Genomic DNA, 26,076 nt, shown 5'->3' on the forward strand with positions numbered 1-26,076 from the left:
TGGACTACTCATATTGACGTATTATGTAAAAAATTGAACAGTTCAGTTTTTGCAATCGATAGAATTGGGAATGTGTGTATACCATAGCCTGGTATATAACATTATAACATTTTGCTCTGGGGAAGTAGCCCTGACTTCTCCAGAGTTTTTGTAGCTCAGAAACGGGTATTACGTACAATATTCAACCTCCATATGTTGGCATCTTGTAATCCAGTCTTTATTGGGAATGGAATCTCAACCCTACCCTCTATATACATTTTCAAATGCTTGCTATATGCAAAGGAAAATGAAGACAGATGGATTAAATTATCAAGTCATCATAATTATGTAACTAGAAATATGCAATTTAGGACATAGGACCCATAAATTTGAATGCTCTTCATTGTACCGAAGTATCAAGTTATACAATAATTTGCCACCATCTGTGAATTCTGTTTCAAATTCTTCAAAAAAGAAATCAAGAACCTACTTTAAAAAAAAGGTTTCTATTCAGTGAATGAATATTTATGTCACTCCTTAGTTGTTTAGTTTTCTTATTGTGACCTGTCCTATACACCATGTAGTCTCTTAAAGGATTAAATAAAATTATTATCATTATTATTATTTCAGTGCTAACTGAAAGAACTCGTAGGCTACTACTAATTCCTAAAATGCAAGTTCGTGAAAAAAAATACAAACTGGTAAATTCAGTGAGTTTTTTGGACTGTAGGACACTGATCTTGAATAATTTTAATATTCTGTGAGTTCAAACAAAAAAATTAAATAGTGGAGATTTCAGCACCACGATGATAATTTCGATATTTTTTTTATGAATCTCCATAATTTAAAGAAAAATTAATTTCGAGGAAGAAATCCTAGTAAATGTAACGTTCGAAATATAACTTTGATGTTTTCGCCAACGTCAATATTAACGGATCGTGATCTACAGGCATTCATCCACTACCTTCTCGACATCTCAACATGCCAAGCCATAAAAAATACAGATTATAGAGTTAAACCCCGAACACACAGGTTCGCAATACGCAAATCCTACAGGCACGGGATTTACCACAACAGAAATGTTCCGGATGTTTCCCACGGTATCACAATGAAACATTTCCGATGGAAATTCCGACAGTAGAGTTTCCCTTCCTTTGGTCGCCCAACGCGCAGGCGCAAGTTTAAATGGAGTTTCCTCGCATCTTCTGCGATAGTTTTCCTCCGACTCCGAAAGTCACCGGAGGGAGGTTTTCCTGAAAACTTTGCGTACCGTCATCACGGAAATCGGGATATCACAGGAACGATCGAAATATTATAATTTCGTGATAACTTAATAATCGTTATAGTAGATTGGGGGAACTTTTGGAGTTTATGGCTTCGATGAAATAGCGTGCAGCGCGTGTTTTCATAATGTGAACACACGATGTATTATAATGAGTAGTGGGAATATTAAAACAAATGTGTATTTTTTTCTTGTAATAGGTAAGTTTCTGAACGAAAAAAATTTTGATTGATGATGACGATATGTAATTATGAATTTTACTCTTTTTTTATTTTTCATTAACAACGAAGATGACACGGAAAATTCATTCAAATTTATCTGGAATTTTCTGTGCAATAAGAAGAAAAAGTCATTAATTAATAATTTGATTTTCAGAAGAAAATAATAACATTGTGATACACTATTTTTCTATTGGGTTATATCTCGAGAATTTCAACATTTCAGTATGAAGAGTTCACTTCACGGAAATTTAAATTTGAAGAAAATTAATTGGTATATCAATAATATTTCAGTGGAAGAAAAAAGCATTTAAATATTCTTCGAATTGAATCATTTACAGTTGTGAATAAAAACTATACCCTACTTCCGCTATTTTTATTTCTACGATAATTGTTTCGTCATATCATGATTTCTTTTGGTGAGTATTGCTGGATATCTGAAGAAGTCATGTTATGACGAAACAATGCTAGAAATAAAATAACGGGACCAAAATATTGTTTTTTCATCATTTCAAAATGAACTTTCGTCAAGTAAAGACCGAAACAATCAAATAAGTAAAAACAGGAAAAATTGTCATCATAATATGTTTATCTGACTTTGTGTGATTAAGTTGTGAACAGAAAACAATTTATTTCTCATTTAGACCATTTCCTGATGAAAACTAAAAAATTTGTCGTCCTATAATGTCGAATAATTTGGATATGGATGCTCAATTGCTTCATTGATAATTGATATTGCATCAGTTTCTAAGTTCTTCTGTTGTTATTTGTTTCAATCATCTTCTGTTAGATTTTTTTCTCATTTCTTTAATTTCTCACACGAAAACTAAAAAATCAGTCAGTATAATGCTGAATAATTTCGATAAGGTTGCTCGATGTCCTTACTGATACTTCGAAAAAAAATTATAGCAAATAGGCATCAGTTTGTCAGGCTACCTGTTGTTATTTGTTTTTTCATAATCATCTGTTTCAGAGATATTGTCAACTATAAAAGAATATTTTTTAGTCCATTATCCATAACTATTATGTATATGCTCTGTTCAAGAGCATGTTTTTAATTTGCAATTTTAGTTCTTTGTTTCTCACCTGTAAAAACACATAGATCAGTTTGACAATGGCTATAACTAATTGGGAGATTCCTTTTCTAAATTATGTCTCTAACCAACTTGTGGTGTAATACAAGAAAAGCTTTTTGTGACGAACTAACAAATGTTATTGAATTGAAAATTCCCCAAAAAATGTTCACGGCTGGTAGAATTTTCTCCTTGAATGAATCATTCAATTGAATAGCATGGGTATAATAAATAACAAAGGGTCAATAAATGCAAATTGAATTCTTCGAAGATATAATAACGAATGAGAACTAAAATGAATACTCGAAGATCTGATTATTTGTACGATCTGCTAGCCTAGTCAATGTATTAATTTAAGCTAAATATCTTTGATCAGACTGAATCTTCTTATTATCTTATTAACAGCAATATGAAATATATCGAAAGACTGAGCACCTTCTCATTGAATTTCGGATATTGAAATGGTATTCACATATTTCAATTCAGAAACTAGATTTATTCGATAATCGATCAGTTTACTCATCTAGGTTTCATGAACATAAGTGTACATTCAACGAGGATAACTGAAAAATTACTTTTATAGAGAGTGTTTTAATGGTAAATGCAAATATTAAAAACGCTTCTAGATATACTACATTTATTGCTTCTGAGTGTCTTTTTTACTCAGTACTTGTAAGTACTTGTTGTTCTGATAAGAACATAATTGATTAACTAGTGATTTGATTGGAAAGTGATTGTTCTGTCGGTTGTCTCGTCACCTCTCTTTCCTCTATTTTTTTCTTAGTGACAGTAACTCTGATTTCAAATTGAAGAAAAATGTGTAATAGTTTTTCGTCCACATTGATGACTTGTCTTGAAGGCACAGTCAATTATAGATCCATAAAGTTTAGTCGTTTGACATGGTCTTTGGATGTAAACCTTGTCTCCTACCCTCCAACATAAACACCCTGCTATTTATTAAAGCAGTTAAATTCATGTTATTATTGCTACCATCGTGTGGTAGAACATCAGCATCAAACCCCATGATTGATTCACGATTATGATAATTTCCTATTAACTGATACAGTGAAATGTATGAGTGTAGAAAAACTCTTTTTTGGAATTTCTTAATTTTCTCAGTCGAATTTTTGACCCTAGGTTGGTACCTTCTCAAGAACTCCTAGAAAAAAGCTTGTAAAATAAAAATTACCCCATGCAAAATTTAAAACGCACCACATTCGTATTGTTTTTTTCAAATTTGTTTAAGTTTTATTAAAGGTCACGTAAAACTTCATAAAAAGACAGCACGCGAAGCAATCACTGGTAGTCTAATCACATACAACATTCTAACAAGGCTGTAATTCAATTTTTCAGAGTATGTCGTTGTAAAGTGGTAGAAATACCATTAAAAATGGAAAACGATATCAGCCAAATGGCTGCAACGGCTACGTTTACAGCACAACCTTTATTATTTTTATGAAATTTCCATTGACCAATTCTCACATTTGCGACTGCATGTCCTCAATAACTTCACGAATTCCATCTTTAAGGCTTGAATCGGTCGTGAAGCATTGGCATAGATATTATATTCCATGCGGCTCAAAATCTGAAGGTCATCATAAAATCTCAGTGGCCAATTGTGATCACCTCTTCGAGAAGAAATAGGGACAAGACCTTTTCTGTAGTAGTAAAATTGCGATTGTTTCGTTGCACCTGTGGAACGTTGTTGGAAACAAACGTCGTCCTCATCAATATCTTTCATCAACTCCGACTATAAAAAATCAATAATCATAGCTCCGTAGCGCAATCCATTCACTGTTAGAATTGCACCAGCCTTCTTTTCGAATATGTGAGGTCCAATCACACCACCACCTAAAAAACACACCAAACGATTCTTCACATCACTAACTTGTCATGGACCCCCATTCTTCTATCCTCCTTTCGTTTTTGGAAATGTTCTTCTTTTAGAGCAATCGTAAGTTTCTGAGCACTTCAAGACATATTTGCAACAAACCCAATTCTGGCGGTGAAACGGATAAGATATGTGCGATACTTTAATAAAAAATCCGTGCAGATCCGTCCTTTCCCTTCAAGCCGCCTATCCGATGCCATTGTTAATGCTTTTACTTTGAGGTAGGTATTCACTGGCGAACCGATCTTTTATAAAGCAATGAAAATATAATTAGTTCCCAAGGTGGACACGCCCGAAGTGGCTTGAAGCTATCTTAGGATTTTTCTGTTTTCCCCGGTTTTGTCCCCGGTTTCTTTTCCAGTCTCGAAGGAATTAATTAGTTGCTTTGGGGAACTACTCTAGATCGGGCTTTGTATAGCGGAGATGTACACACGTACACACTGAAATACAGTAGCTGCGAGTGCGATCTCAGGTTTTTTGCGTATCTTCTGAAGTGAGTGCCCACCTTTAGGAGTTTATATCACATACCAGTTATGAGAACCGGTTGGGTTTTATGTAGATTTTGTTACTGCGTTCCTTTGCCAATTCGGCACAGCACTGCTAATTTTTGATATATAAGCGGATGTAACCTGTGACCGAAAATTTACTTTCCAATTTATAGGATAAAACCTAACCACTCTACCAACCTACCATATAGCACTGTTAAGAGAGGTTTATACCACGTGGCTTTCTCGTAATCTGCCAAAGTTGAACTATACCTCTCTCAGCGTTTTTAAGAATTCACCACATTACAGGATGATTGAGTCAAATTCAAACGTTCCTATGATTCACCGTCTTCTTCCACCATATGCAAGAATTCGAAATACGTTTTTACGTCTTCATTTTTAATGTTAGAAAAACCGTTTTTTCATCCTATGACAAGACTTTTTGTATGATATTTTGATGTGAAAATTCCTAAAAAATAAATGTATGTTCGGAAAGTTATATCATGCATATATTTATTAGGTATTCAATAAAAAATTCATCTGTTCGCTTTCGTTTTTATTTCGCAAAAATTAATGAGTAAGTACTTTCCGCAATAACGTACTCTTGAAAAAAATATAGGTTAAAACCTCATATAAATCGATATAAATCGATTTTCAGTCTTTGACAAGACTTTTCATATAATACTTTTATGTGAAAATTCATCAAAAAATTAATGTTTGTTCGGAAAGTTATATAAGGCGTTTATTTATTCTTAATAAAAGTTCATCTGATTATTTTGGTTTTCATTGAAAAAAAATTAAAAATGAGGACTTACCACAATGACGTAATCTTGAAAATAAATAATAGTGAAAACCTCATATAAATTGATATGAATCGATTTTCAGCCTTTGACAAGACGTTTTATATAATTTTTCATGTGAAAATTCATAAAAAAAATAATGTTTGTTCGGAAAGTTATATCATGGATATATTCATTCTTCATAAAAGTTCATCTAATTGTTTTTGTTTTCATTTCAAAAAAATTTATAAATGATTACTTTATGCAGTGACGTACTTTCGAAAATTAATATTAGTGAAAACCTCATATAAATCGATATAAATCGATTTTCAGCCTTCGAAAAGACTTTTTATAGGATATTTTTATGTGAAAATTCATCAAAAAATTAATGATTGTTCGGAAAGTTATATCATGCATATATTTATTCTCAATAAAAGTTCATCTAATTGTTTTTGTTTTCATTTCAAAAAAATTTATAAATGAGGACTTTCCGCAATGACGTACTCTTGAAAACCTCATATAAATCGATGGACTCTAGCGTAAAATGAAGCTTACCAATTTTTGAACTGATCACTGAAACCTCATTTACCTCTCTTAATTGTTCGCCCAACAGCGAATCGTTGAGCAGACTCTGGTAACAAGATAATGTCTCACCTGATTCGGGGCTGATTCCTGATTTTTAGTTTTTTATACGGTACTTTAACCAGTCATCAGATAACATAGATCTCTATTTTGTTTCAGGAACATTCGCTTTTGTCGCGTGTGTTAAAATAAATAAACTTCAAGTGCCGGAAGTGATACAACATGGAAATGCTGCTGTGTTGGACTGCGATTTTACACTGGAAGAAACTGACGAAGACTTAGTGGTCAAGTGGTTCTTCAATAAGAATAATAGAACACTAGTCTATCAATGGATACCAGGTGAGTTCAATCAATTATGGAGCAAATGAAAATAAAAAAAATATTGCATTAGCCATGCATGTAGGAAGAATGAAGATTACAACTGGAATTGCTTGCAATTCGACTTCGAAAATAATTCATTCATCCTTAGCTCATATCATATTGTCGCAATGTATTGTGTGGTATACCGAACCTTTCTTCAGCAAATACTATAAGTTTCATAGGAATTACATAGAGAGTTATTTTTCTTCTTTGTGTGCCAATCAAGACCCCTTGACGTTGGCGATTAACATGGTGTATCCTTATACTGACTTATTACCTTGCTTTTGTTTGAATGCGCCAGTAAGGTTTGTTAATCGGCAGATCCGACCAGCAGTTCAGTATTTATAATCATGGGATATATTTTTTCCAAATAATTCGAAAAAAAAAGAACCTTTTTCGTAATGTTCGATATATCTGAAAGTATTCGACAAAATTCGCCACTTTTGTGTCAAAAAATACGCGTTTCCAATAAGTATAATCTGGAAATTTCGGTTCATAGCGGCATCAGCAAAAAGAAACTACGATACTTTCTAAATACAGATCAAGTAAACATATCCATATACAGGATGTGCCATGGTCAATGATACCCTAGACTTTTACAGAGACAGAAGTTATATCAAAAAGTACTAACACCTTCGATTTTTCAAATCCTGTATATAACTTTTGTCGAGTCTTTCTCGAGCCAAATTACAAGGTGCGTTCCCTCCCAGGGGTTTGGTGTTTCGTCCCGAGATCGCTGTTGGACTCGTCAGTTAGGCTATCCAGCGACCCCTGCCCAAGACACACGCTTCCTCACCATCGTGGAAAGGTGAGACTGTTGCGTTGCAATAAACCCTTTAAATCCGCTGGGGTCGAAGTAGTTTGGTGCGAAAATCCACAGCGCCAACTGCGAGCAGACAGAGTCACTACAAACTTTTTTCGAATTGCCGTAGCCTCTTGATTTTAATTGATTGATATACTTCTTTTTTGTGCAAAACATAGATTCGATCAAATTTCACTTCGGAATCCTAGAAAGCTGATATTTCAGATATGGATTACCGATATCCCTGTTTCATTTACATTTAATAAAATACGAACTACAGGATTATTCAAAATCACAGGATTCACCTTTCACTGATAATTCGATGGAGTAACTTTTCTCTCGTGGTAATTGGCGTTGAATCAAGCGCGATCCCAGGGGGGGGTCAAAGAAGTTGATATATATATATATAAATAATTGAGATGGCTGCGGCAATACGAACAACGTAAAACATGAAATGCGAAGCATTTTGAAAACTATTCATTTTAGGTATTCAATTCTACTTCAGGGTTTCCAACAGACAAAAAAATTCTCCAGAATTAAACTGACGTTGACATATCTTATGTACTTAATAACTTGATTACTTCAAGAAAATCATCAGTGATGGACAAAATTTTCTGATCCACTCAGTCTAGTTTATTCACCTATCTGCTGAATGAACGATCGAGTTGGTAATCAACTATTCCGGAATTTTAGGAATCTGGATATATGCAGCTTGATAAGAAATAAATAAGTACATGAGATATGACAGTTTGAATCAGGAGATGTTAACATATTCAATCACAATTATCACAAATACACACACAAAATATCTGAAAACGAATGAAATTCCACCGATCAATTTTTGGAAATCACTGAAGAAATTGATATCTTTGGATTCACCCTCACCCACCCACATCTTCTGTTCCTGAATCATTTATCTCTATAGTTGACTTCTATCGGCTGTATGAATAACCGATGCATACTTGATTTGATTTATATATTCGAAAAAAAATTTTTCACGATGGTCATTTGAAATTTTTGAGGGATTATTTTAAAACCTTATATAATCTTAACGGTTTTAACTGAAGTTAAAGCTTAGTTCGCTGGGCGTACATTTTTCCCTAAAAATTATGTGTATCCATGAAAATCACAGTGAAATTGGATGTGAGCTTCATGAGAAAAGATGAGGAAATCAATTTGAAAATTTATACAAATCCATTATTGCAATATTCAGATTTCAAAATTTTTCAAAAGGCATTTGGCTCACCAGTATTCGGAGATAGGAACGTAGAAAGGATCTTTATAAAAAATTCAATTAATTCAAAGAAGATCTTGTAGTTCTTCGAAAATCAGTTGAAGTGAATCAACTTCTACTAAGCTGAATATGGAAGTAGTCCCTGTGTAATATATTTTTTCGGCAACCGTCCGGGAAGTGCTCACTTCCCGGACGCTTTTTCTCTGAGAAAGTAGCATTTCCCGGACTAGGCCGGAAAAGAATCATAGAATCCATAGCAACCGAGATAACGGCTGACAGTTCATATGAAATTAGTTGTCAAAAATTTGCATGTTTTTTTATCGCAATCGCAATAAAATATGGAAAGCAGCAGCGATAGTGTTATTCTACATGGTTGCCGAAAAAATATTGTACGCAACACGCCCGAAAATGGTTTTTTTGGACTCACAGACTTCCAGGACTCGCTTACGCTCGTCCTGGAATTTTGTCTCTTCGTCCAAAAAAATCCTATTTTCCGGACTTGTTACGTAAATTACTATTATTTTATACTAATGATTCCATGACAATATAACAAACGGTAATTCGCAGAGCGTTTTGAATTTCTTATTGTCCAGGGAAATATTATTGTTGAAATTTTCCATTGCACTCATTTCGTCTATTTTCCTGCAGATTTGAAATACTATCCGAAATAATTCCCTGAATGCCTCAGGCTCAGGGAAACTTGCCAAAATCAGAGAGCTGCAGACTTGGCAATTGGGCCAATTCAATTCAATATGATTTATTGGTTTCAGATTCCGAATACCATATCCCGAATTCCATAATTAACTGAACAATATTAGTAAAGCTGTGCGGTGGAACTGAACCAATACGCCATGCTGTTTATATTATTTGGGCAATGAACAGTTTTAAGTTGATATCTCAAAAATCATGGAAGCATTCAGAGACAGAATTCATAACCTCATCTTCAGAGATGAATAGCAATTCTGTCTGTGTATGCTCGATGGTTGCAGAAGGCTAAGATGGCATACAGAAAGTAGTTATATTGGGTTTGTTTTACACAGAAGTTTGTGTTTCAGGGTAGTTTGCCTATGATCATCGTTCAGCCAAGTATTTTCTTATAAAACATTTAACTACTGTATGTAGGTACAAATATCCTTGAAATAAAAAAGAAAACTCTATACCTAGTTATGAATTCATGACAACATTTGTTCTGGTAGTGTACGAAAGGAGAGAAAATACTTCAAATGACCATCAAAATATCTTAGATTTCCTTTCAAACTAAAAATATTCACATAAAAATTTCAGAAATTGTTGCATATTTCTCAATTTGAATGAAACAATTTATTTGGCAATCATATTTTCAATTTGTTCGAAGAATCATCTACGTAGCTTCAAATGCACTTCGTAATGTAGATTTAATATTGCTCCACTAATTGATTGTTATCATTTATAGATTATGTAGTTGGCCTTGATGACATTCGAATTATATCATATACCTATACTATGTTAATTTTAGAAATTAATATTCATTAATAGATGATCCGCATCTAAATCACAACCCTTGCTTCCTCAATAACCCATTATCTTAGAACGCAAGGTAACGTTGAGGCACAAACCCAAGAGTAAGTATTTGCAGAATATTTCAGAAAAATCCAACCATTGAAAAAAAGTTGAACATGTGTTGTGCCCCACCATATCTTGCATGCACTAAGAAACACGTCTGGGCATACTCCTAATTAGAAAATCGATTTCCATGTCGTCCAAGGCTACATTCATCTAGTGCCTTCTGTAAGGGATGGGGTGAACGCAGTAATCTATCCATAATATCCTAGACGTGTCCAAGTGGTGAAAGATCATGAGATCAAGGGGCAAAATCAACTTGATTGTTGAGTTTGGTGAACATGCCTTTCCATAGAAAATAGATATCATTTTTCACCGATTCGCATTATCACCCATGTACAGAAACCATGCATGCCCAAAGAGAATATTTATTCATCGCTAATTTGTCGAGGCGTTCCCAAGCCTATCTCGAAGGTATGCTATGAGTATAGCGGAGTTTCATTTCGGGATCACTGATGGAATCATCAGGCTGGCACTCAGTGATCTCTGCCAAATAAACCTTCTACCTTCATAGCAGAGCATGTTGAATCTGTGGTTTGGTTTATATACCAAGCGGTGCCAATTTAGAGAGATATGCTCAGCCTACGACGCCATCCCCTGAGCCCGCACCAAGTCAGTACACACTGTACTAACGATTTATCAGAGAATGAGGTACGGCGGTATATTTGAGGAGAGAGAAAGCACAAGCTAGTTGTGGGGGCGGAAAAGCAATGCTTTGAGTGCCATCGGCACTGTCACTGCGAAGCCGCAATATGTGGGAGTGTAAGTCGTGTCCTGCGCTGCACATGTTGACCGCTTATGTTTTATAAAGACGCTAGGAGCCGTGGCGTTTAGAAGGATAATGAATCGCCATCAGAAGACACAATTTAGTTTTTCAGTGCATCAGTTGAAGAATATCTTTTTTCGGCCATAACTACAGAACGCCTGAAGCTATCGCTTTGCGACCTTATGGTTTTTTCATACAAATTTGATGGGATTTCTGTTTTTGTCAGAACCTCAACACACAATTTGGTTTTTCGCAATGCATCAGTTGAAGAATATCTTCTTTCGGCCATAACTCCAGAACGCCTGATAATATCGCCTTGCGACCTTCAGGTTTTTTTATGCAAATTTGATGTAAATTCTGTTTCTGTTAAGAAAATCCTATCATTACATTTGAAATTTCGGAATGAAATGAACAAATAGTGAACTTCTGACATAGCGCCCTTTATAGAAAGCAGCAAAAACAAATTTATCTTGAGTATATTTTGTCCTCAATCAACAAGATGTTATCTTTCAGACGAGATCTAATTTGCTCAAAAATGTTGAGCCAAACTGAGGATACAGGCACTTCAATCAGTCAGATTTCTCCCTCCCACCTACCCTTATTTGATGTAGTAAAATCGAAAGTGATAATTCAACAAGATAGAGAATTTCCAAGGATTACAGTGATGATATTTTTTCTTCAACTTCATATGAAACATTTTCGAGTAAAATTCATTTTTCTACACGACGATAGCTATAACGCCCCCTAGCGGTAGAGGTATGAACTTCAAAACAATTTCCAGTGTGTTTTCTTGTACACTTTAGTGGTAAAAATTTTTACCGCAAGTCTCTACGATGAGCGGATCCTGAGATATAGCCGCTTACCTCGCTTAGTTGGCCACCCTGTACATAATAGGTATTATTGGTAACTTGTGTATTCTAACGATTGGAGAGTTTTATCGGCATCCAAAAAAATTGTCATTCATGAAAAGGTTCATATGATTTTCATGGCGGAGCAGTGCCACAGAAACTGTTATCTAGTAAATCGATTATTATTACTGATCAAAATATTGTTATTAAGAGGTCAAAGTGATTTCCGAATACAATAAAATTTAGTTGAATTTTGGTAAAGATGAAATGGTTTATATGATTTTCATGTTGGGGCAGTGCCACCTCCTCCCTATATTTTAAGTTTTGAAAAGTTCTGGAACATTATGGAAAGGAGATTACTCTGTTTACCTTATCCTCCACGGACTCTAAAGGCACTTCAATACGAGGTGCAAATGGTCTGGGATGACGAAGCTCAAGAGGAAATCGATCATCTCATTAGGAGTATGCTCAAACGTGTTTCCAAGTTAAGTATCTACATAAGACATCGTGCAGGCCCAAACTGTAATTAAATTTTTATATTTTCTTTTCAACGGTTGGAATACTCGGAATTTTTTATCAATTACTAACCAAACTCAAAAAAAAATTTGGTCTCCCAATCGATCGCTCTATCGTTGCGTCACAATGTCTTTAATTATACAGACTTTTGAGCTGAAATGGGTCTGTACTCTAAATATATATACAGGGTGTTTCGAGTTCGACGGCCTATTAGACGTTTCTGGAGAACGGGGCCGATTTGAAATCTAAAAATGAACATTGTTCATGATGCCCTATTCAGCTAAAATATTTTCCAAGTTCCGGTTATAAAAGAATTGAAAAAAATGTTTTCAAGAAAACTTTATTTTTCATTATATATTTCAGATATTATCAAGATTTCCATTCTCAATTACTCTTCGTTAAAGTTATTGCGTTAGTCCTCATAGTTTTCAAAATATTGAGAAAAACCGTAAAAGAGAGAGAATTTCCTTAGTCTTAATTACGTGAATTATTTTTACTGTGAATATCCAATGCGTATACTCAATTCACTTTCTCAAACTAGAATGATGTTGGAATATCGTGCATATTTTGAATTTGAAAAATATCATCACAGTGTGTTTCAAATATAGTGCCAAAAATTGTGAACAAAATTTGATCATAACTTTTGATTTTCAAATCAGAACCCTATTTTTAGTGATTTCGTTGGATTCTGCGGTGAAAAATAAGGGTAGTTGCCAAATCCAACAAATCTCGTCCTTGCATTCAACTCAGGAAATAGGGATCTTGGCTTCAGGACTGCTAATAGGGTGAATAATACACTCAGTTTCAACTGTCAACGTTTCGATCCTATTTGGGATCTTCTTCAGGACTGTAAAAGTATTTATTAAGAATTATTGGACAAATGAACAATCTGGTTACAACAATACGAAAAAAAATACACAAAATCATTTAAAAAACGGTCTTATAGGCTTATACTATACTTCTATATACAATCATCAATAATAGTGAAAGACAAGAAATGACTAGGATTCAGGTGGAATTAGGTTATTTTCTTTTCGATTTTTTATTATATAATTATTATGAAATGAATCATACTTTTTCCTCCACGGTACGAATAAATATAAACACTCACCAATTTAGTCATATGTATTACGATGCGGGTGGAGTTGTTGAATTCCATTAGACCTATGTTGAGGTTTTCTATTTCGTCAATAATCTTATTTTTAATAGTTGGTTTTTGCCACGAAACTTATGCGGTTGTTCTCTTTGCTTGGCTGATATGATACTGGTGTTTTGTATTCGAGTATAAATATGTTATCATTGGATTTTCAAACATGTTCTGATGATATTCTTACTGACACGAATTCATTATATTTATTTGATTTCTCTTAATAAATTGTTGTAAATTATACTTAATTTTTGAGTATCTGTTCTAATATTCATTGTGTCATGTATGGAAATGTGTATCATTTCACTGATACATCTTTTATGATAATTGCATTCTTTATCCAAAATTTTCACTTCATCAAAGTCCAAATAATGATTTTCTTGGAAGTGGTGCACAGCTAGAGCGGTTTTCTCATTTTTGTCTACATTCTTTCCCTGGCAATCGTACTTATGTTGACGTATACGATTTTTTAGGTACTGTTTAGTCATGCCCACATACGATAGGTTGCAATCTTTACAAGGAATTTGGTAAACCAAATTAGATGTCATTAATTTCGGAACAGAGTCTTTTAATTTTGTGTATATGTTCTCTAGTTTTGTGAGTGGATAGAAAGCAAGCTTGATGTTAGATGCTTGATTTTTTATCAAATTACCAACTTTTTCCGATAAACCTTCAATGTATGGAAATTTATAATAGATGATTCCATCTTTTTCCCTCCTTTCTGTATTAATTCTTGTGGTCTCAACAAATTTGTGTTTATAGGAATGCATAATTTTATTTATTAGCTTTCTGGGGTAATTGTTCTTTCTTAGAATATTTTTTATTTTCATTTCATTCACTGGCCAAAATTCTTTACTGCTGAGACTGTAACATCTAAAACATAGGTTCTTTATGGTATTGTTTTTGTGGATTTGTGGGTGGTGTGAAAAGTAATTGAGAACTCGGTTGGACGCAGTTGCTTTGGTATGCCAATTGGTCAAGATTGTTCCATCGTTTTTTCTGATAAGCTGGACATCTAAAAATGCTATTGAATTATCTACTTCCTTTTCTAAAGTGAATTGAATGCGTGGATGGAAAGCATTGAATGTCTCGAGAAATTCATCAATTTTGTCATTTGGAACAGCTATGAACGTGTCATCTACGTATAACTTCAACACTGGTATCACAAATCCTCCTTTACGAACATCACTACAAATCATTGTAATGCAATGAAGAGAAACAACAAAAAGAACAACTTATTCTTAACAAACCTTATTGCAACAAAAAAATTTCTTCAGGATCATCCTGAATGCATGGTTTCCAAATCAGACAAGGGAAACAGTACGGTTTTTATGTACAAAGATGATTACATGACAGCTATGAGTGAATTAGTGAATGATGAAACTACTTATAGGACTTTACGCAGAGATCCAACCTCAAATTTTCAAACAAAAAGTAACGATTTAGTTAAAGACCTTTTTAACCAACAAATGATAAGTGAACCCACAATGAAAAAACTCAGAACACACAACTCCTTACCACCAAGATTGTACGGACTGAGAAAAACGCACAAACCTAATCTGAGCATGCGACCAATTGTCAGTTGTTTGAATTCCCCCACATACAACTTATCCAATTTTATTCACCAAATTTTATCTCCTTGGACTACAACTTTTGACTATAATGTGAAAAATTCTTTGGAGCTTGTTGAATTCTTAAAGACAGTGCAACTGCCCCCAAACTATGTGATGGTGTCACTGGACGTCGTTTCATTGTTCACCAATATACCGAAGCATTTAGTTTTGCAAATCATAAAAGAGAACTGGTCACATATATCAGCCTACACAGAATTAGATAAAACCATGTTATGTAGGATTATAGATTTTATTTTCGAATCGAGTTACTTTGTGTTTAATGGACAAATATATTTACAAATTGAGGGCTCTGCGATGGGCAACCCAGCGAGTCCTACTTCAGCAAACATAGTGATGAATTACCTTATTTCTAAATGCGTTAAAAAACTTTCATTTGTGATACCAGTGTTGAAGTTATACGTAGATGACACGTTCATAGCTGTTCCAAATGACAAAATTGATGAATTTCTCGAGACATTCAATGCTTTCCATCCACGCATTCAATTCACTTTAGAAAAGGAAGTAGATAATTCAATAGCATTTTTAGATGTCCAGCTTATCAGAAAAAACGATGGAACAATCTTGACCAATTGGCATACCAAAGCAACTGCGTCCAACCGAGTTCTCAATTACTTTTCACACCACCCACAAATCCACAAAAACAATACCATAAAGAACCTATGTTTTAGATGTTACAGTCTCAGCAGTAAAGAATTTTGGCCAGTGAATGAAATGAAAATAAAAAATATTCTAAGAAAGAACAATTACCCCAGAAAGCTAATAAATAAAATTATGCATTCCTATAAACACAAATTTGTTGAGACCACAAGAATTAATACAGAAAGGAGGGAAAAAGATGGAATCATCTATTATAAATTTCCATACATTGAAGGTTTATCGGAAAAAGTTGGTAATTTGATAAAAAATCAAGCATCTAACATCAAGCTTGCTTTCTATCCACTCACAAAACTAGAGAACATATACACAAAATTAAAAGACTCTGTTCCGAAATTAATGACATCTAATTTGGTTTACCAAATTCCTTGTAAAGATTGCAACCTATCGTATGTGGGCATGACTAAACAGTACCTAAAAAATCGTATACGTCAACATAAGTACGATTGCCAGGGAAAGAATGTAGACAAAAATGAGAAAACCGCTCTAGCTGTGCACCACTTCCAAGAAAATCATTATTTGGACTTTGATGAAGTGAAAATTTTGGATAAAGAATGCAATTATCATAAAAGATGTATCAGTGAAATGATACACATTTCCATACATGACACAATGAATATTAGAACAGATACTCAAAAATTAAGTATAATTTACAACAATTTATTAAGAGAAATCAAATAAATATAATGAATTCGTGTCAGTAAGAATATCATCAGAACATGTTTGAAAATCCAATGATAACATATTTATACTCGAATACAAAACACCAGTATCATATCAGCCAAGCAAAGAGAACAACCGCATAAGTTTCGTGGCAAAAACCAACTATTAAAAATAAGATTATTGACGAAATAGAAAACCTCAACATAGGTCTAATGGAATTCAACAACTCCACCCGCATCGTAATACATATGACTAAATTGGTGAGTGTTTATATTTATTCGTACCGTGGAGGAAAAAGTATGATTCATTTCATAATAATTATATAATAAAAAATCGAAAAGAAAATAACCTAATTCCACCTGAATCCTAGTCATTTCTTGTCTTTCACTATTATTGATGATTGTATATAGAAGTATAGTATAAGCCTATAAGACCGTTTTTTAAATGATTTTGTGTATTTTTTTTCGTATTGTTGTAACCAGATTGTTCATTTGTCCAATAATTCTTAATAAATACTTTTACAGTCCTGAAGAAGATCCCAAATAGGATCGAAACGTTGACAGTTGAAACTGAGTGTATTATTCACCCTATTAGCAGTCCTGAAGCCAAGATCCCTATTTCCTGAGTAGTTGCCAAACATGATTATGCTCTAAAATTCAATAATTCAAGAGATTTCATTCATTCGTTCTATCAATATTTCTATTGCATTCATCGTGAATATGGAATTAGATATTTATAATAAAAGTGCAGAATTTATTGATTTTCTTCCAGAAAATGAACGAGTGGTAGAATGAGTCTTCTGTACGAGATTCAAACATTATTTTTCCGAATTCACTGCGTTTTTATTGAAATTAACGTAAATTTCCATAAATATCTATTAGTGATTTTTGCATTGAAAAATGTTGGTTGGCAGAACAGTTTTCTGTATCACAAATTTGACAGATAATAGATGAATCCGTTCCAGTTAAGATGTCTAAAAACATGGTGAATGCACTCGTCAAATTTTGAATGCAATGACATTCCACCAAATTGCAAATATTAGTTTTTGTTCGTGGCGGCGCCGCAATGTCCTACTTGTCATTTCGATCTTTTTTCGTTGTTTTTGATTGGATACATTAATTAAAACCCGATACTGACCAATCAAAAGCGACGTGTAACCGAGTATGATCGTGCAAAGTCGTGAAACAAAACACGAAACGTTTACTGGAATGAATTCAAATATTTGTAATAGAGAGAGTTTATTGGTATTTCAATTATAAAAATAACTTCCATATATCATAACTATAATGAAAGATATACATATAGGTACATAATGGCACAAAACTCGTAGGTAAATAATAAATAACAAGAATCTTAATTTGTTAATAGCGCTACCTACAGTTGACATAACGAAGCTTAACTAATATTTTCAAAATTGGCAAAACAAAAGCTAATCAGTTCATACACCTGGTTTTTAGACATCTTAGTTCCAGTCTATTTTGTTCCACAAGATGTGCCGGAATGAACTGGTTTGCCACATAAATTAGAGGAAAGTATATTCAGAATTTTGTTATTTGAATATCGGAAATTCAATTCGTGAAATGAAATTATTGTAGCTTTGATAATGAAAACACCTGTCACATGTAAAGTAATTAGAAATTTAAATTTCTATGCACGGTCATAGAGTATCATTGCTAGTCTGTCTGGAAACAGATCGAATGAAATTGATCCTACGTATAACATAAATTCATGAAATCTCGAATAACTCTTGAATTATTGAATTTGGGAGCATAATCATGTTCGGACACTTCCCTTATTTTTTACCGTAGAATCCAACGATATCACAAAAAAAATGGGTTCTAATTTGAAAATCGAAAGTTATGATCAAATTTTGTTTACAATTTTTGGCACAATATTTTAAACACCCTGTAATAATATTTCTTAAGTTCAAGATATGCACGATATTCCTACATCATTCTAGTCTGAGAAAGTGAATTGAGCATACGAATAGGATATTCACAGTAAAAATAATTCACGTAATAGTGACTATGGGAATTCTTCCTTTTTTTTCGGGTTTTCCTTAATATTTTGAAAACTATAAGGATTAACGCAATAATTTCAGCAAAGAGTAATTGAGAATGGAAATCTTGATAATATCTGAGACATAAAATGAAAGAAAAAGTTTTTTTTGAGAATTTTTTTTATTTTTGTATAACCGGAAGTGCTGGAACTTCGAAAATATTTTAGCTGAATAGGGCATTATGAACAATGTCATATTCCGAATTTTTAGATTTCAAATCGGCCCCGTTCTCCAGGAACGTCTAATAGGCCGTCGAACTTGAAACACCCTGTATATATATTTTTTTGAGATAGAGGAAAACAAAAAATTATCAACTTTCAACAACAAAGCATGTGTAGAGGTAATCTCAGTATTATCAGAGGAAATGTAAACGGGGCATCATACATTTCAACTTATGATACAAGAGAACAGATAAAAACCTCAGCAAAAACTCTGTCTCCCCGTATAGGTGTAGTGACTGGTTTGTGTATTCGTTTACAAAATAAGGTACCATATTTATATTGAAGGGCTTCCTCTTCATCCAAAACAAAATCTTCTCCATCCTTTCTCTTCACCAACGGTTGACGACTATATAATTAAATCCTAAAACAAAAAAAAAGAACCAGAAAGGAGTACTAAATATTAGTTTCCATTATATTGATTTGAATTTAGCGACCCATTTCAAAAAAAAATCTGAAACTGAATGGATAGTTTGGAAACCACCATGAAATTTATAAATTGGACAATTATTCACCAAGTGGTCAATGGTTTCTTTTACTCTAAATGATTAAGTTCGATTCACTGAGAACGAATCCTATCTGAAATTTGATTCCGTTAAGCCAGTTGTATGTATAAGATGATTTTCGAACGGAAAGACCTGGTAATAAAATTAAACTTCTCACGGTTGGTATATATCTTTATACATATACCTATTTTTAGTTGGTTAATGAGCAATATACGACTTGGGTTCTCTGAAAATGTCCATTAAAAATTTGATTATTTTCATTTAATTGAATAATAACAAGATTTATGTTAATCGTAGGACCAAAAGTATCGAAAATGAAAAAAAAAGTACCCAATACTCCAGTGACTACAAAACTGACGGAGTTTCCAATTCAAATGCATATGAAATAATAGCTCCATATTCAAATTTCAAAATTCTCATATAATAAAAAGAATAATAAATCTAAGGAGGATGTTCCAATAATTTCTTGAGTAGAAGCAGGGGCGTTATACCTATAGATAAAATAACTATTTCAATCTTTTCACCAAATTTCAGAGCAGTAAATTAAAGAAAAAAATATATATATGAAAGTCAATAAATTCAATAAATATGCTCCTATGGCTACCCTTACAATGTTTAATCACTGAATATTCTGAGGAGATCATAATATGTACCCAATGAAAATAATTGTTAGAGATGATTCGAAGGAGATCATTTCCGATGATATCTCTAACAATCTTCTAATCCGAACAATTGTTTCCTCAATGTGCCAATGGAACTCCTAAACTTCGAATATTGAAGTGTGAAATAAGAGAAACTGTATCCAAATTCCGTTGGAAATTCCCAGGGAATATTCGGATTCTGTCGAGTCTACAAGAATTCTAGCTGAACCGAATGTTCCTGACTGCCCTCATCTCATTTCCGACATTTTCAGAAGTTATGCTTTATATCTTTAGAGAAAAAGTGTCATCGGGTGCAGAAGCAGTTGACATGATGGAAAGGGGGTTATTCAATATAGTAAGCATGTTCCGAGAAGGCGTGGAGACCTTTATTGTATTTAAATGTTAGTTCGGGGATCTGGGTACTACATAACCAACTCTTTTCGACACATTTATTGAAATGTACAATCTACCTTACTCAAGTATTAATTAAATTTGATTATTTGTAAATTAACATGAAGACGTTATCAATCAATATCGATACTTCTGTACAATACTTCATTTAAAGTCAAATGGTTCGTTGTAATTTTCTGTTGTTGAAGGGGTTCCGAGGTAGCTTCCAAGTTTTGATGATATTTAATTGAATACATTCTAATTTCATAATTGAAAAATGGTATCGACTCATAATGTATGGTGTAGTTGGATATATGTATACCATGGCGAATCTACTATTGAGCGTAGTATTTTGGATTGAAGTGATTACTACAATAAACAATTGGAATGTTCCATTATATCACTTATGTCTAATTTTTGACATAAAAAGTTTTTTTATAATATTTGGATTGGATTGGAGTTCTTAGCACATCCCCATTATTGAATATCGTATGTCCATATCGGTTCAATTTTTGCTTTATAGATCAGTATGTTATTCTGAAGGGACAACTTCGATATTTTATCTTCCAAGTGAAGGGTTGGTCCAGGTGTACTTATGCCAAGACATTTTGTTTCCGTTCGTATTGGTAAAAAATTTCCATTTATTTTGACTGGAGGACAAACGTTTACTTGAATTATTCATTATTTAACGACTTCACCTCTTGTTGAGAAAAGAACTAATATTTAACAACCCTTATCGACTTCATGGATCAGAGTTGTTGAATGATAGTTTTCTCTTCTTTAAGAAGAGGCAACGTCGTGAAATTAAAAAGAAATTGATTTTGTCCTGTTACTTAGAGGTCTTTACCTTATACAATGAATTGAAATTGAGCCACAAATGTGAAGAATGTGTCTGGAAATAAAGAAATAATTATTGGCTCTTCCACTGATATTCTGTTTTACACTTAATTCAAATCAGGCTCTATTCAGACGGCTGGAAATTGCAAATGTCAAATTTTAAGGTTTTTCAAAATGAATCTCACGCAAATACAAGCATATTTTTTTATGTACCGTTTTCGAATGCATTTACCAAATTTGTATAGACGACTCAATTAGAAAGCATATAAATGCTACCTAGCTTGTAGATCTACATAGTTGGGAGTTAAACATCTAGTGATTGCAGTCAATTGATCAAATGAACTGATAGATCCACAGCAAATTTTCTCCACATATTGTATTAAATGAGACCCAAATTTTCCTAGACGAACAGAATTATGCTTTTTCAAACTATAATTAATATTAATATTTATTGATGATGACCCTCTAATTCCGAAAATAGCGGAAGAAGAATATTGTTTCTATTCATTATTTCAACCCTGTAATGTAAAGACCGAAACATTCAATTATTGTTTTTTTTTCATTATAATAGTGTATCCTACTCATTCTAAAATACTAAACGAAAACTTCAGGTGAATAAGGACACACTTGTTTATTCACCTTTCAAAAGATGTATACCTGAAGATAATAGAATTTCATGAATGTCATACTATAGGCTATAGTCCTAGGACCATTTTTTCCAATGTGAAATATCAAAAAATTCTTGAAACCGAAACAATAAAAACTACTACTCTGTAGGAAGTACTGTCGTGATGAAATATGTCTTTGATTTCTCAATTCGATTTTGTTGAAGAATTACTGAATTAGAAGGAGCAATACGATATAGTGATCAATTGTTGTACCGAATCACATGTTTATGTTCTTTATTTTCCAAAAAAAAGTTTTGCTCATCGGTCGAATCTTTCATTCAATGTTTTGATTCTACATTTTCAAACCATTAGGTGACTATGAATATTTGAAATTGACAGAATGAACTGAAATAATTCATGGCAATTATGAACTTTGAGTATCCAACATTTAACAAAGGTGGATTATTGGAAACGTTCGAATTTTTTCATTTCTGTTACGCACATGACATGGGGGACAATCATCCCTCTCAAAATAACGTTGAGGTTTGTATCACAACAAATCCAATCAATGCAGAGATATTCTGTCCTTTCAACCTAATAAGTTTTTGCAGAAATCTGTGAAATCGGATATATTTTCAATTATGTTGGTTGCTAAACCTTCCTATCAGAAAATGGTTCAATACGTCGTTAGAAGACGAGATGAACAGCTTCATCAAGAATACAATATCCCTTTCCCGAAAACATTTCACAAGGCACTTTATTTCCAATTCCCTTATGAAATCCTTATGCTCAGTTCGAAATAAAGGATAAACCTCTAACCACCCTTTTTAGATTACAGGATTTCGTTGGTCGCTACATCTTGCAGATATGGGGTTGTATTATCCTGTGTACTTGGTCCGAAAATAACTGGGATTAACTCGCTATATCTACTCCTTCGTAGCATATTGAATTTCTTGATCAACTGCTCTTGGATGGTTTTCGAGAACCAATTATGGCAGCTTGAATTTGGATCAATTCGGAAGTATGAAAGGAATTATTGAAGTGTGGAATCTATTCTGAAAATATTTCTTTCATTATAAGTTCTCGGGGATCAATGTTAGGTACAGACTTGAATGAGATTATTCTTTGAAATAGAAGTTATATTTTTGGATTCATACAGATGAATTAGTTAACTTCATCTGATTATTTAATAAATTTCCGGAATTCCTAAGACGACCCATGTCTAAACTATTTAAAAATTCAATCTTCGCGCTTTCATTCTTCTATAAAAAATATTGAAATGTTGATTGAAATCCTGTTTTTCCGTTATTGAGTATACTTCTTATCTTATTTTTTCAAATATCAAAATCAACTATCTTATATACTAACTGACAAAAAAACGGCAACACCCAGAAGGAGCTGTTTATCCAACGCGATTATCTATAAACTTCCCAGCACGTCTCGGCATTGATGCAATGATATGGTCTATTTCTTCTTGAGGGATACTATTCAAAGCTACCTGTGATTCATGTCTCAGAGCCGATGAAGTCCGTGGGGGCTAGGATAAACTTCCAAGCCCTCTATATCCATGATATCCCAAACATGCTCTATGGGCGAAAGATCGGGGAATCCGGGCGGCTATGGCGAAAGATTCACATGGGACGCTCCGAAAATGTTCAAACTAACTCAAGCATTATCTTGCTGAAATTCTCGAGCTGGTTCAGTTGAGGGAAAACATATGGCACCACTATTTCTTGTAGGTTACCTCGAATAAAGATTAGAGGTGCATGTGCAATAACACTCCATACCATAACGCTTACTGTCCGCTGTACGTGACGCTCAACATCAAACTGAGGTTCACGTCTTGTTCCCGACGTCATCTAACACTTCTTCGGCCATCATGTGCACCCAAGGAAAATCAAGATTCATCAGAAAAGACGACCTGATGACATTCCACTGTAATCGTTGCCGGCCGTTAATGGCCATAAGTACCGATAATATCTAGCTGTCCGTACCTTCCGTAGCGATTTCTCGAAATGACAACCCCGCCTCCCGTAGACCAATAATTGGATAGTAATACGATAATTTAACTATGCAATTAGTTAGAAAACTTACCCAAGAACGCTCATAGAAACGAAAAGACAGAACGTAGAAATTTCAGATACGGCATTCTCGCTCTGCACGGCAAAATTAACATAATTTCATTCAAATTTGAATCAACAAAATCATCGATCCATTGTGAAAGAATATGAATGATTTTGATCAGCTCACTATATTCAATATTATCGATGATATTTAACTATGTTGTCATTTCCCGCAGTTCAGAACATTGAAGTACACATAGTGCAAAAATTGAATGTTAACTAAAATCAAATACAGTCTCAGGTTCTGGCAGACTCGAAAAGTAGTTTATTATAAGCGATGAAGATAAGGAGAGAAATTGCATGATACACGAACTAGAGTGAAACAGTTCGACAGACCAGTATAATACCGTTTAATGAGTATCGTTTGAAATCCCAGAATGATGGATGCGTTGAAGTCCAGTTACGTGTTTCAACTATGGATTTGGAATAATTAAGATCGAAAATGTGGAATAAGCAGTTAATCATCCATTTCGAATATGCTGACACGAATATGCTTGTTGAGAGTCATTTCCTTCCTTCTGTATCCAAACAATTTTCGGAAAGCTAGATACTTAGATAATGTTCTACACCTATGAAAAAATCTGTACCTTCCCAAGTACATAATGTATAATCGGAATGAAAAACATTGAGAATTTTATTCTATGGTTCAAATTTTTTCTCTCTGATTCGCTCTGATAGGTGATTGAAAAGTTTGATTCATTTTAGCATGTTTGTTTAAATTTTGTGGTTCTGTGAATTGGTACTTATGTCTGGTATCATACTTGTAATATTCAGAGCACTTTTTTAGCCTATGTTTATTTTGACAAATGAACAACAAGGAATTGAATGTATAAGTCCCAGAAAAATAAAGTATTCGATACTTTTATCCTTTGATGGTCCACAATACTCTCGCGGTGTCAAGTCGAAACTCAATCTATTCTTCTAATTCTTCTAATCTATCTAATTCTTCTATCCTATCTAATTCTTTACTGAGAATCAATCTGAGATCAATACCAATATGAAGATTGAGAGTGTCAGTGTGAACCGTCATATATAAACAAAGGTTCAAACATTTTATTTTTTTTAATTTATTCATTCAATAAACAGTACAGAACCTTCTTCATTCAAGATTATCTTTCACCATACAAAAGTCATACCATTAAACAAGTACAGAAAAAATACATTGATCTATTGTTTCAGTTGCGCATTATTACTGTGAGAGACTGACCAGTTTTATCAAAGAACTTTCAGAAACGTCACAAAGGTTTATGGCTTATTTCAGTAAATACTGTTTAATATATTTCGCGGAAAAAACTTATCATTATGGATACTATGAGAAGGATTGAAAAAGAAATTCCTCCCTCATTTTGAAAACTCAAAGACAGCAAATAAATTCTGCTGTGTTGCTTCAGCTTCCACCTATCCTTATTGGGATAGGTGCTTGATATTTCGCAAATAATTCGATGATTTTCTAGCGAAGGTATACAGGGTGTTTCCTAAACATGCGGCAAAAATTCAGGGGGTTGTTCCTTGGACTATTCTAAGAATATTTTGTCCTTTGATGATTTTTGAAAAACCTATTTGTTTCAAAGATATAGGGGAAACAAAATTTCAGATAATAACATTTTATTATGAAAAATTACATGAAAATTCAACTCAACCTACAAAAACTGTTGAAAATGACCACCTCTAGTAGCGATTCATAATAGTCAAAGATAAAATGTTAATTGCTAATACATCACAAAACGAATTCAAATGAAAACCGTGTTTAATCTGTATTCCTTTACCATCTGCACTTATCAATTTTTAATCAAAAAAATGACCGTTTTTAGTAATTGGAATGTTGTTGAACAAATTTAAAAATAACTTGTACCTACTTAGTAAACACAGTGCGGTACGCATTTTCATTTAAACTATTATTAATTTTAAAAATATGAAAAATGTTGTTCGCCCTGTATCTTCGAAACAAAGAGGTTTTTCAAAAATCATCCAAGGACAAAACATTCTTAAAATAGTCCAAGGAACAACCCCCTGAATTTTTGCCGCATGTTTAGGAAACACCCTGTATAATACGAAAATTATAAGCAGCAGAGGAAAATACTTCAAGAAGCTTATCCTCCATCTAATAAGACCTTTCATGATGAGTTTCGAATCTCCAACTTTGAGGCGTGAACTCCCCGAAACTATATTGCAGATGCTCAAG

General features: G+C 33.5%; 1 protein-coding gene across 2 annotated transcripts in view; it reads left to right on the top strand.

Annotated features, from left to right (window-relative positions):
• The first annotated feature begins 1,206 nt into the window (after window positions 1–1,206).
• Window positions 1,207–26,076, top strand: part of LOC123678268 — a 91,709-nt gene continuing 66,839 nt past the window's right edge. For both annotated transcript variants that reach the window (XM_045615235.1, XM_045615236.1), the window contains exons 1-2: window positions 1,207–1,461; window positions 6,449–6,628. In XM_045615235.1, coding sequence (XP_045471191.1) covers window positions 1,413–1,461; window positions 6,449–6,628 — 229 coding nt within the window. In that variant the 5' untranslated portion in view covers window positions 1,207–1,412. The remainder of the gene's footprint in view (window positions 1,462–6,448; window positions 6,629–26,076) is intronic.

Source organism: Harmonia axyridis, chromosome 4 (genome assembly GCF_914767665.1).
Source record: "Harmonia axyridis chromosome 4, icHarAxyr1.1, whole genome shotgun sequence".
Lineage (NCBI taxonomy): Eukaryota > Metazoa > Arthropoda > Insecta > Coleoptera > Coccinellidae > Harmonia > Harmonia axyridis.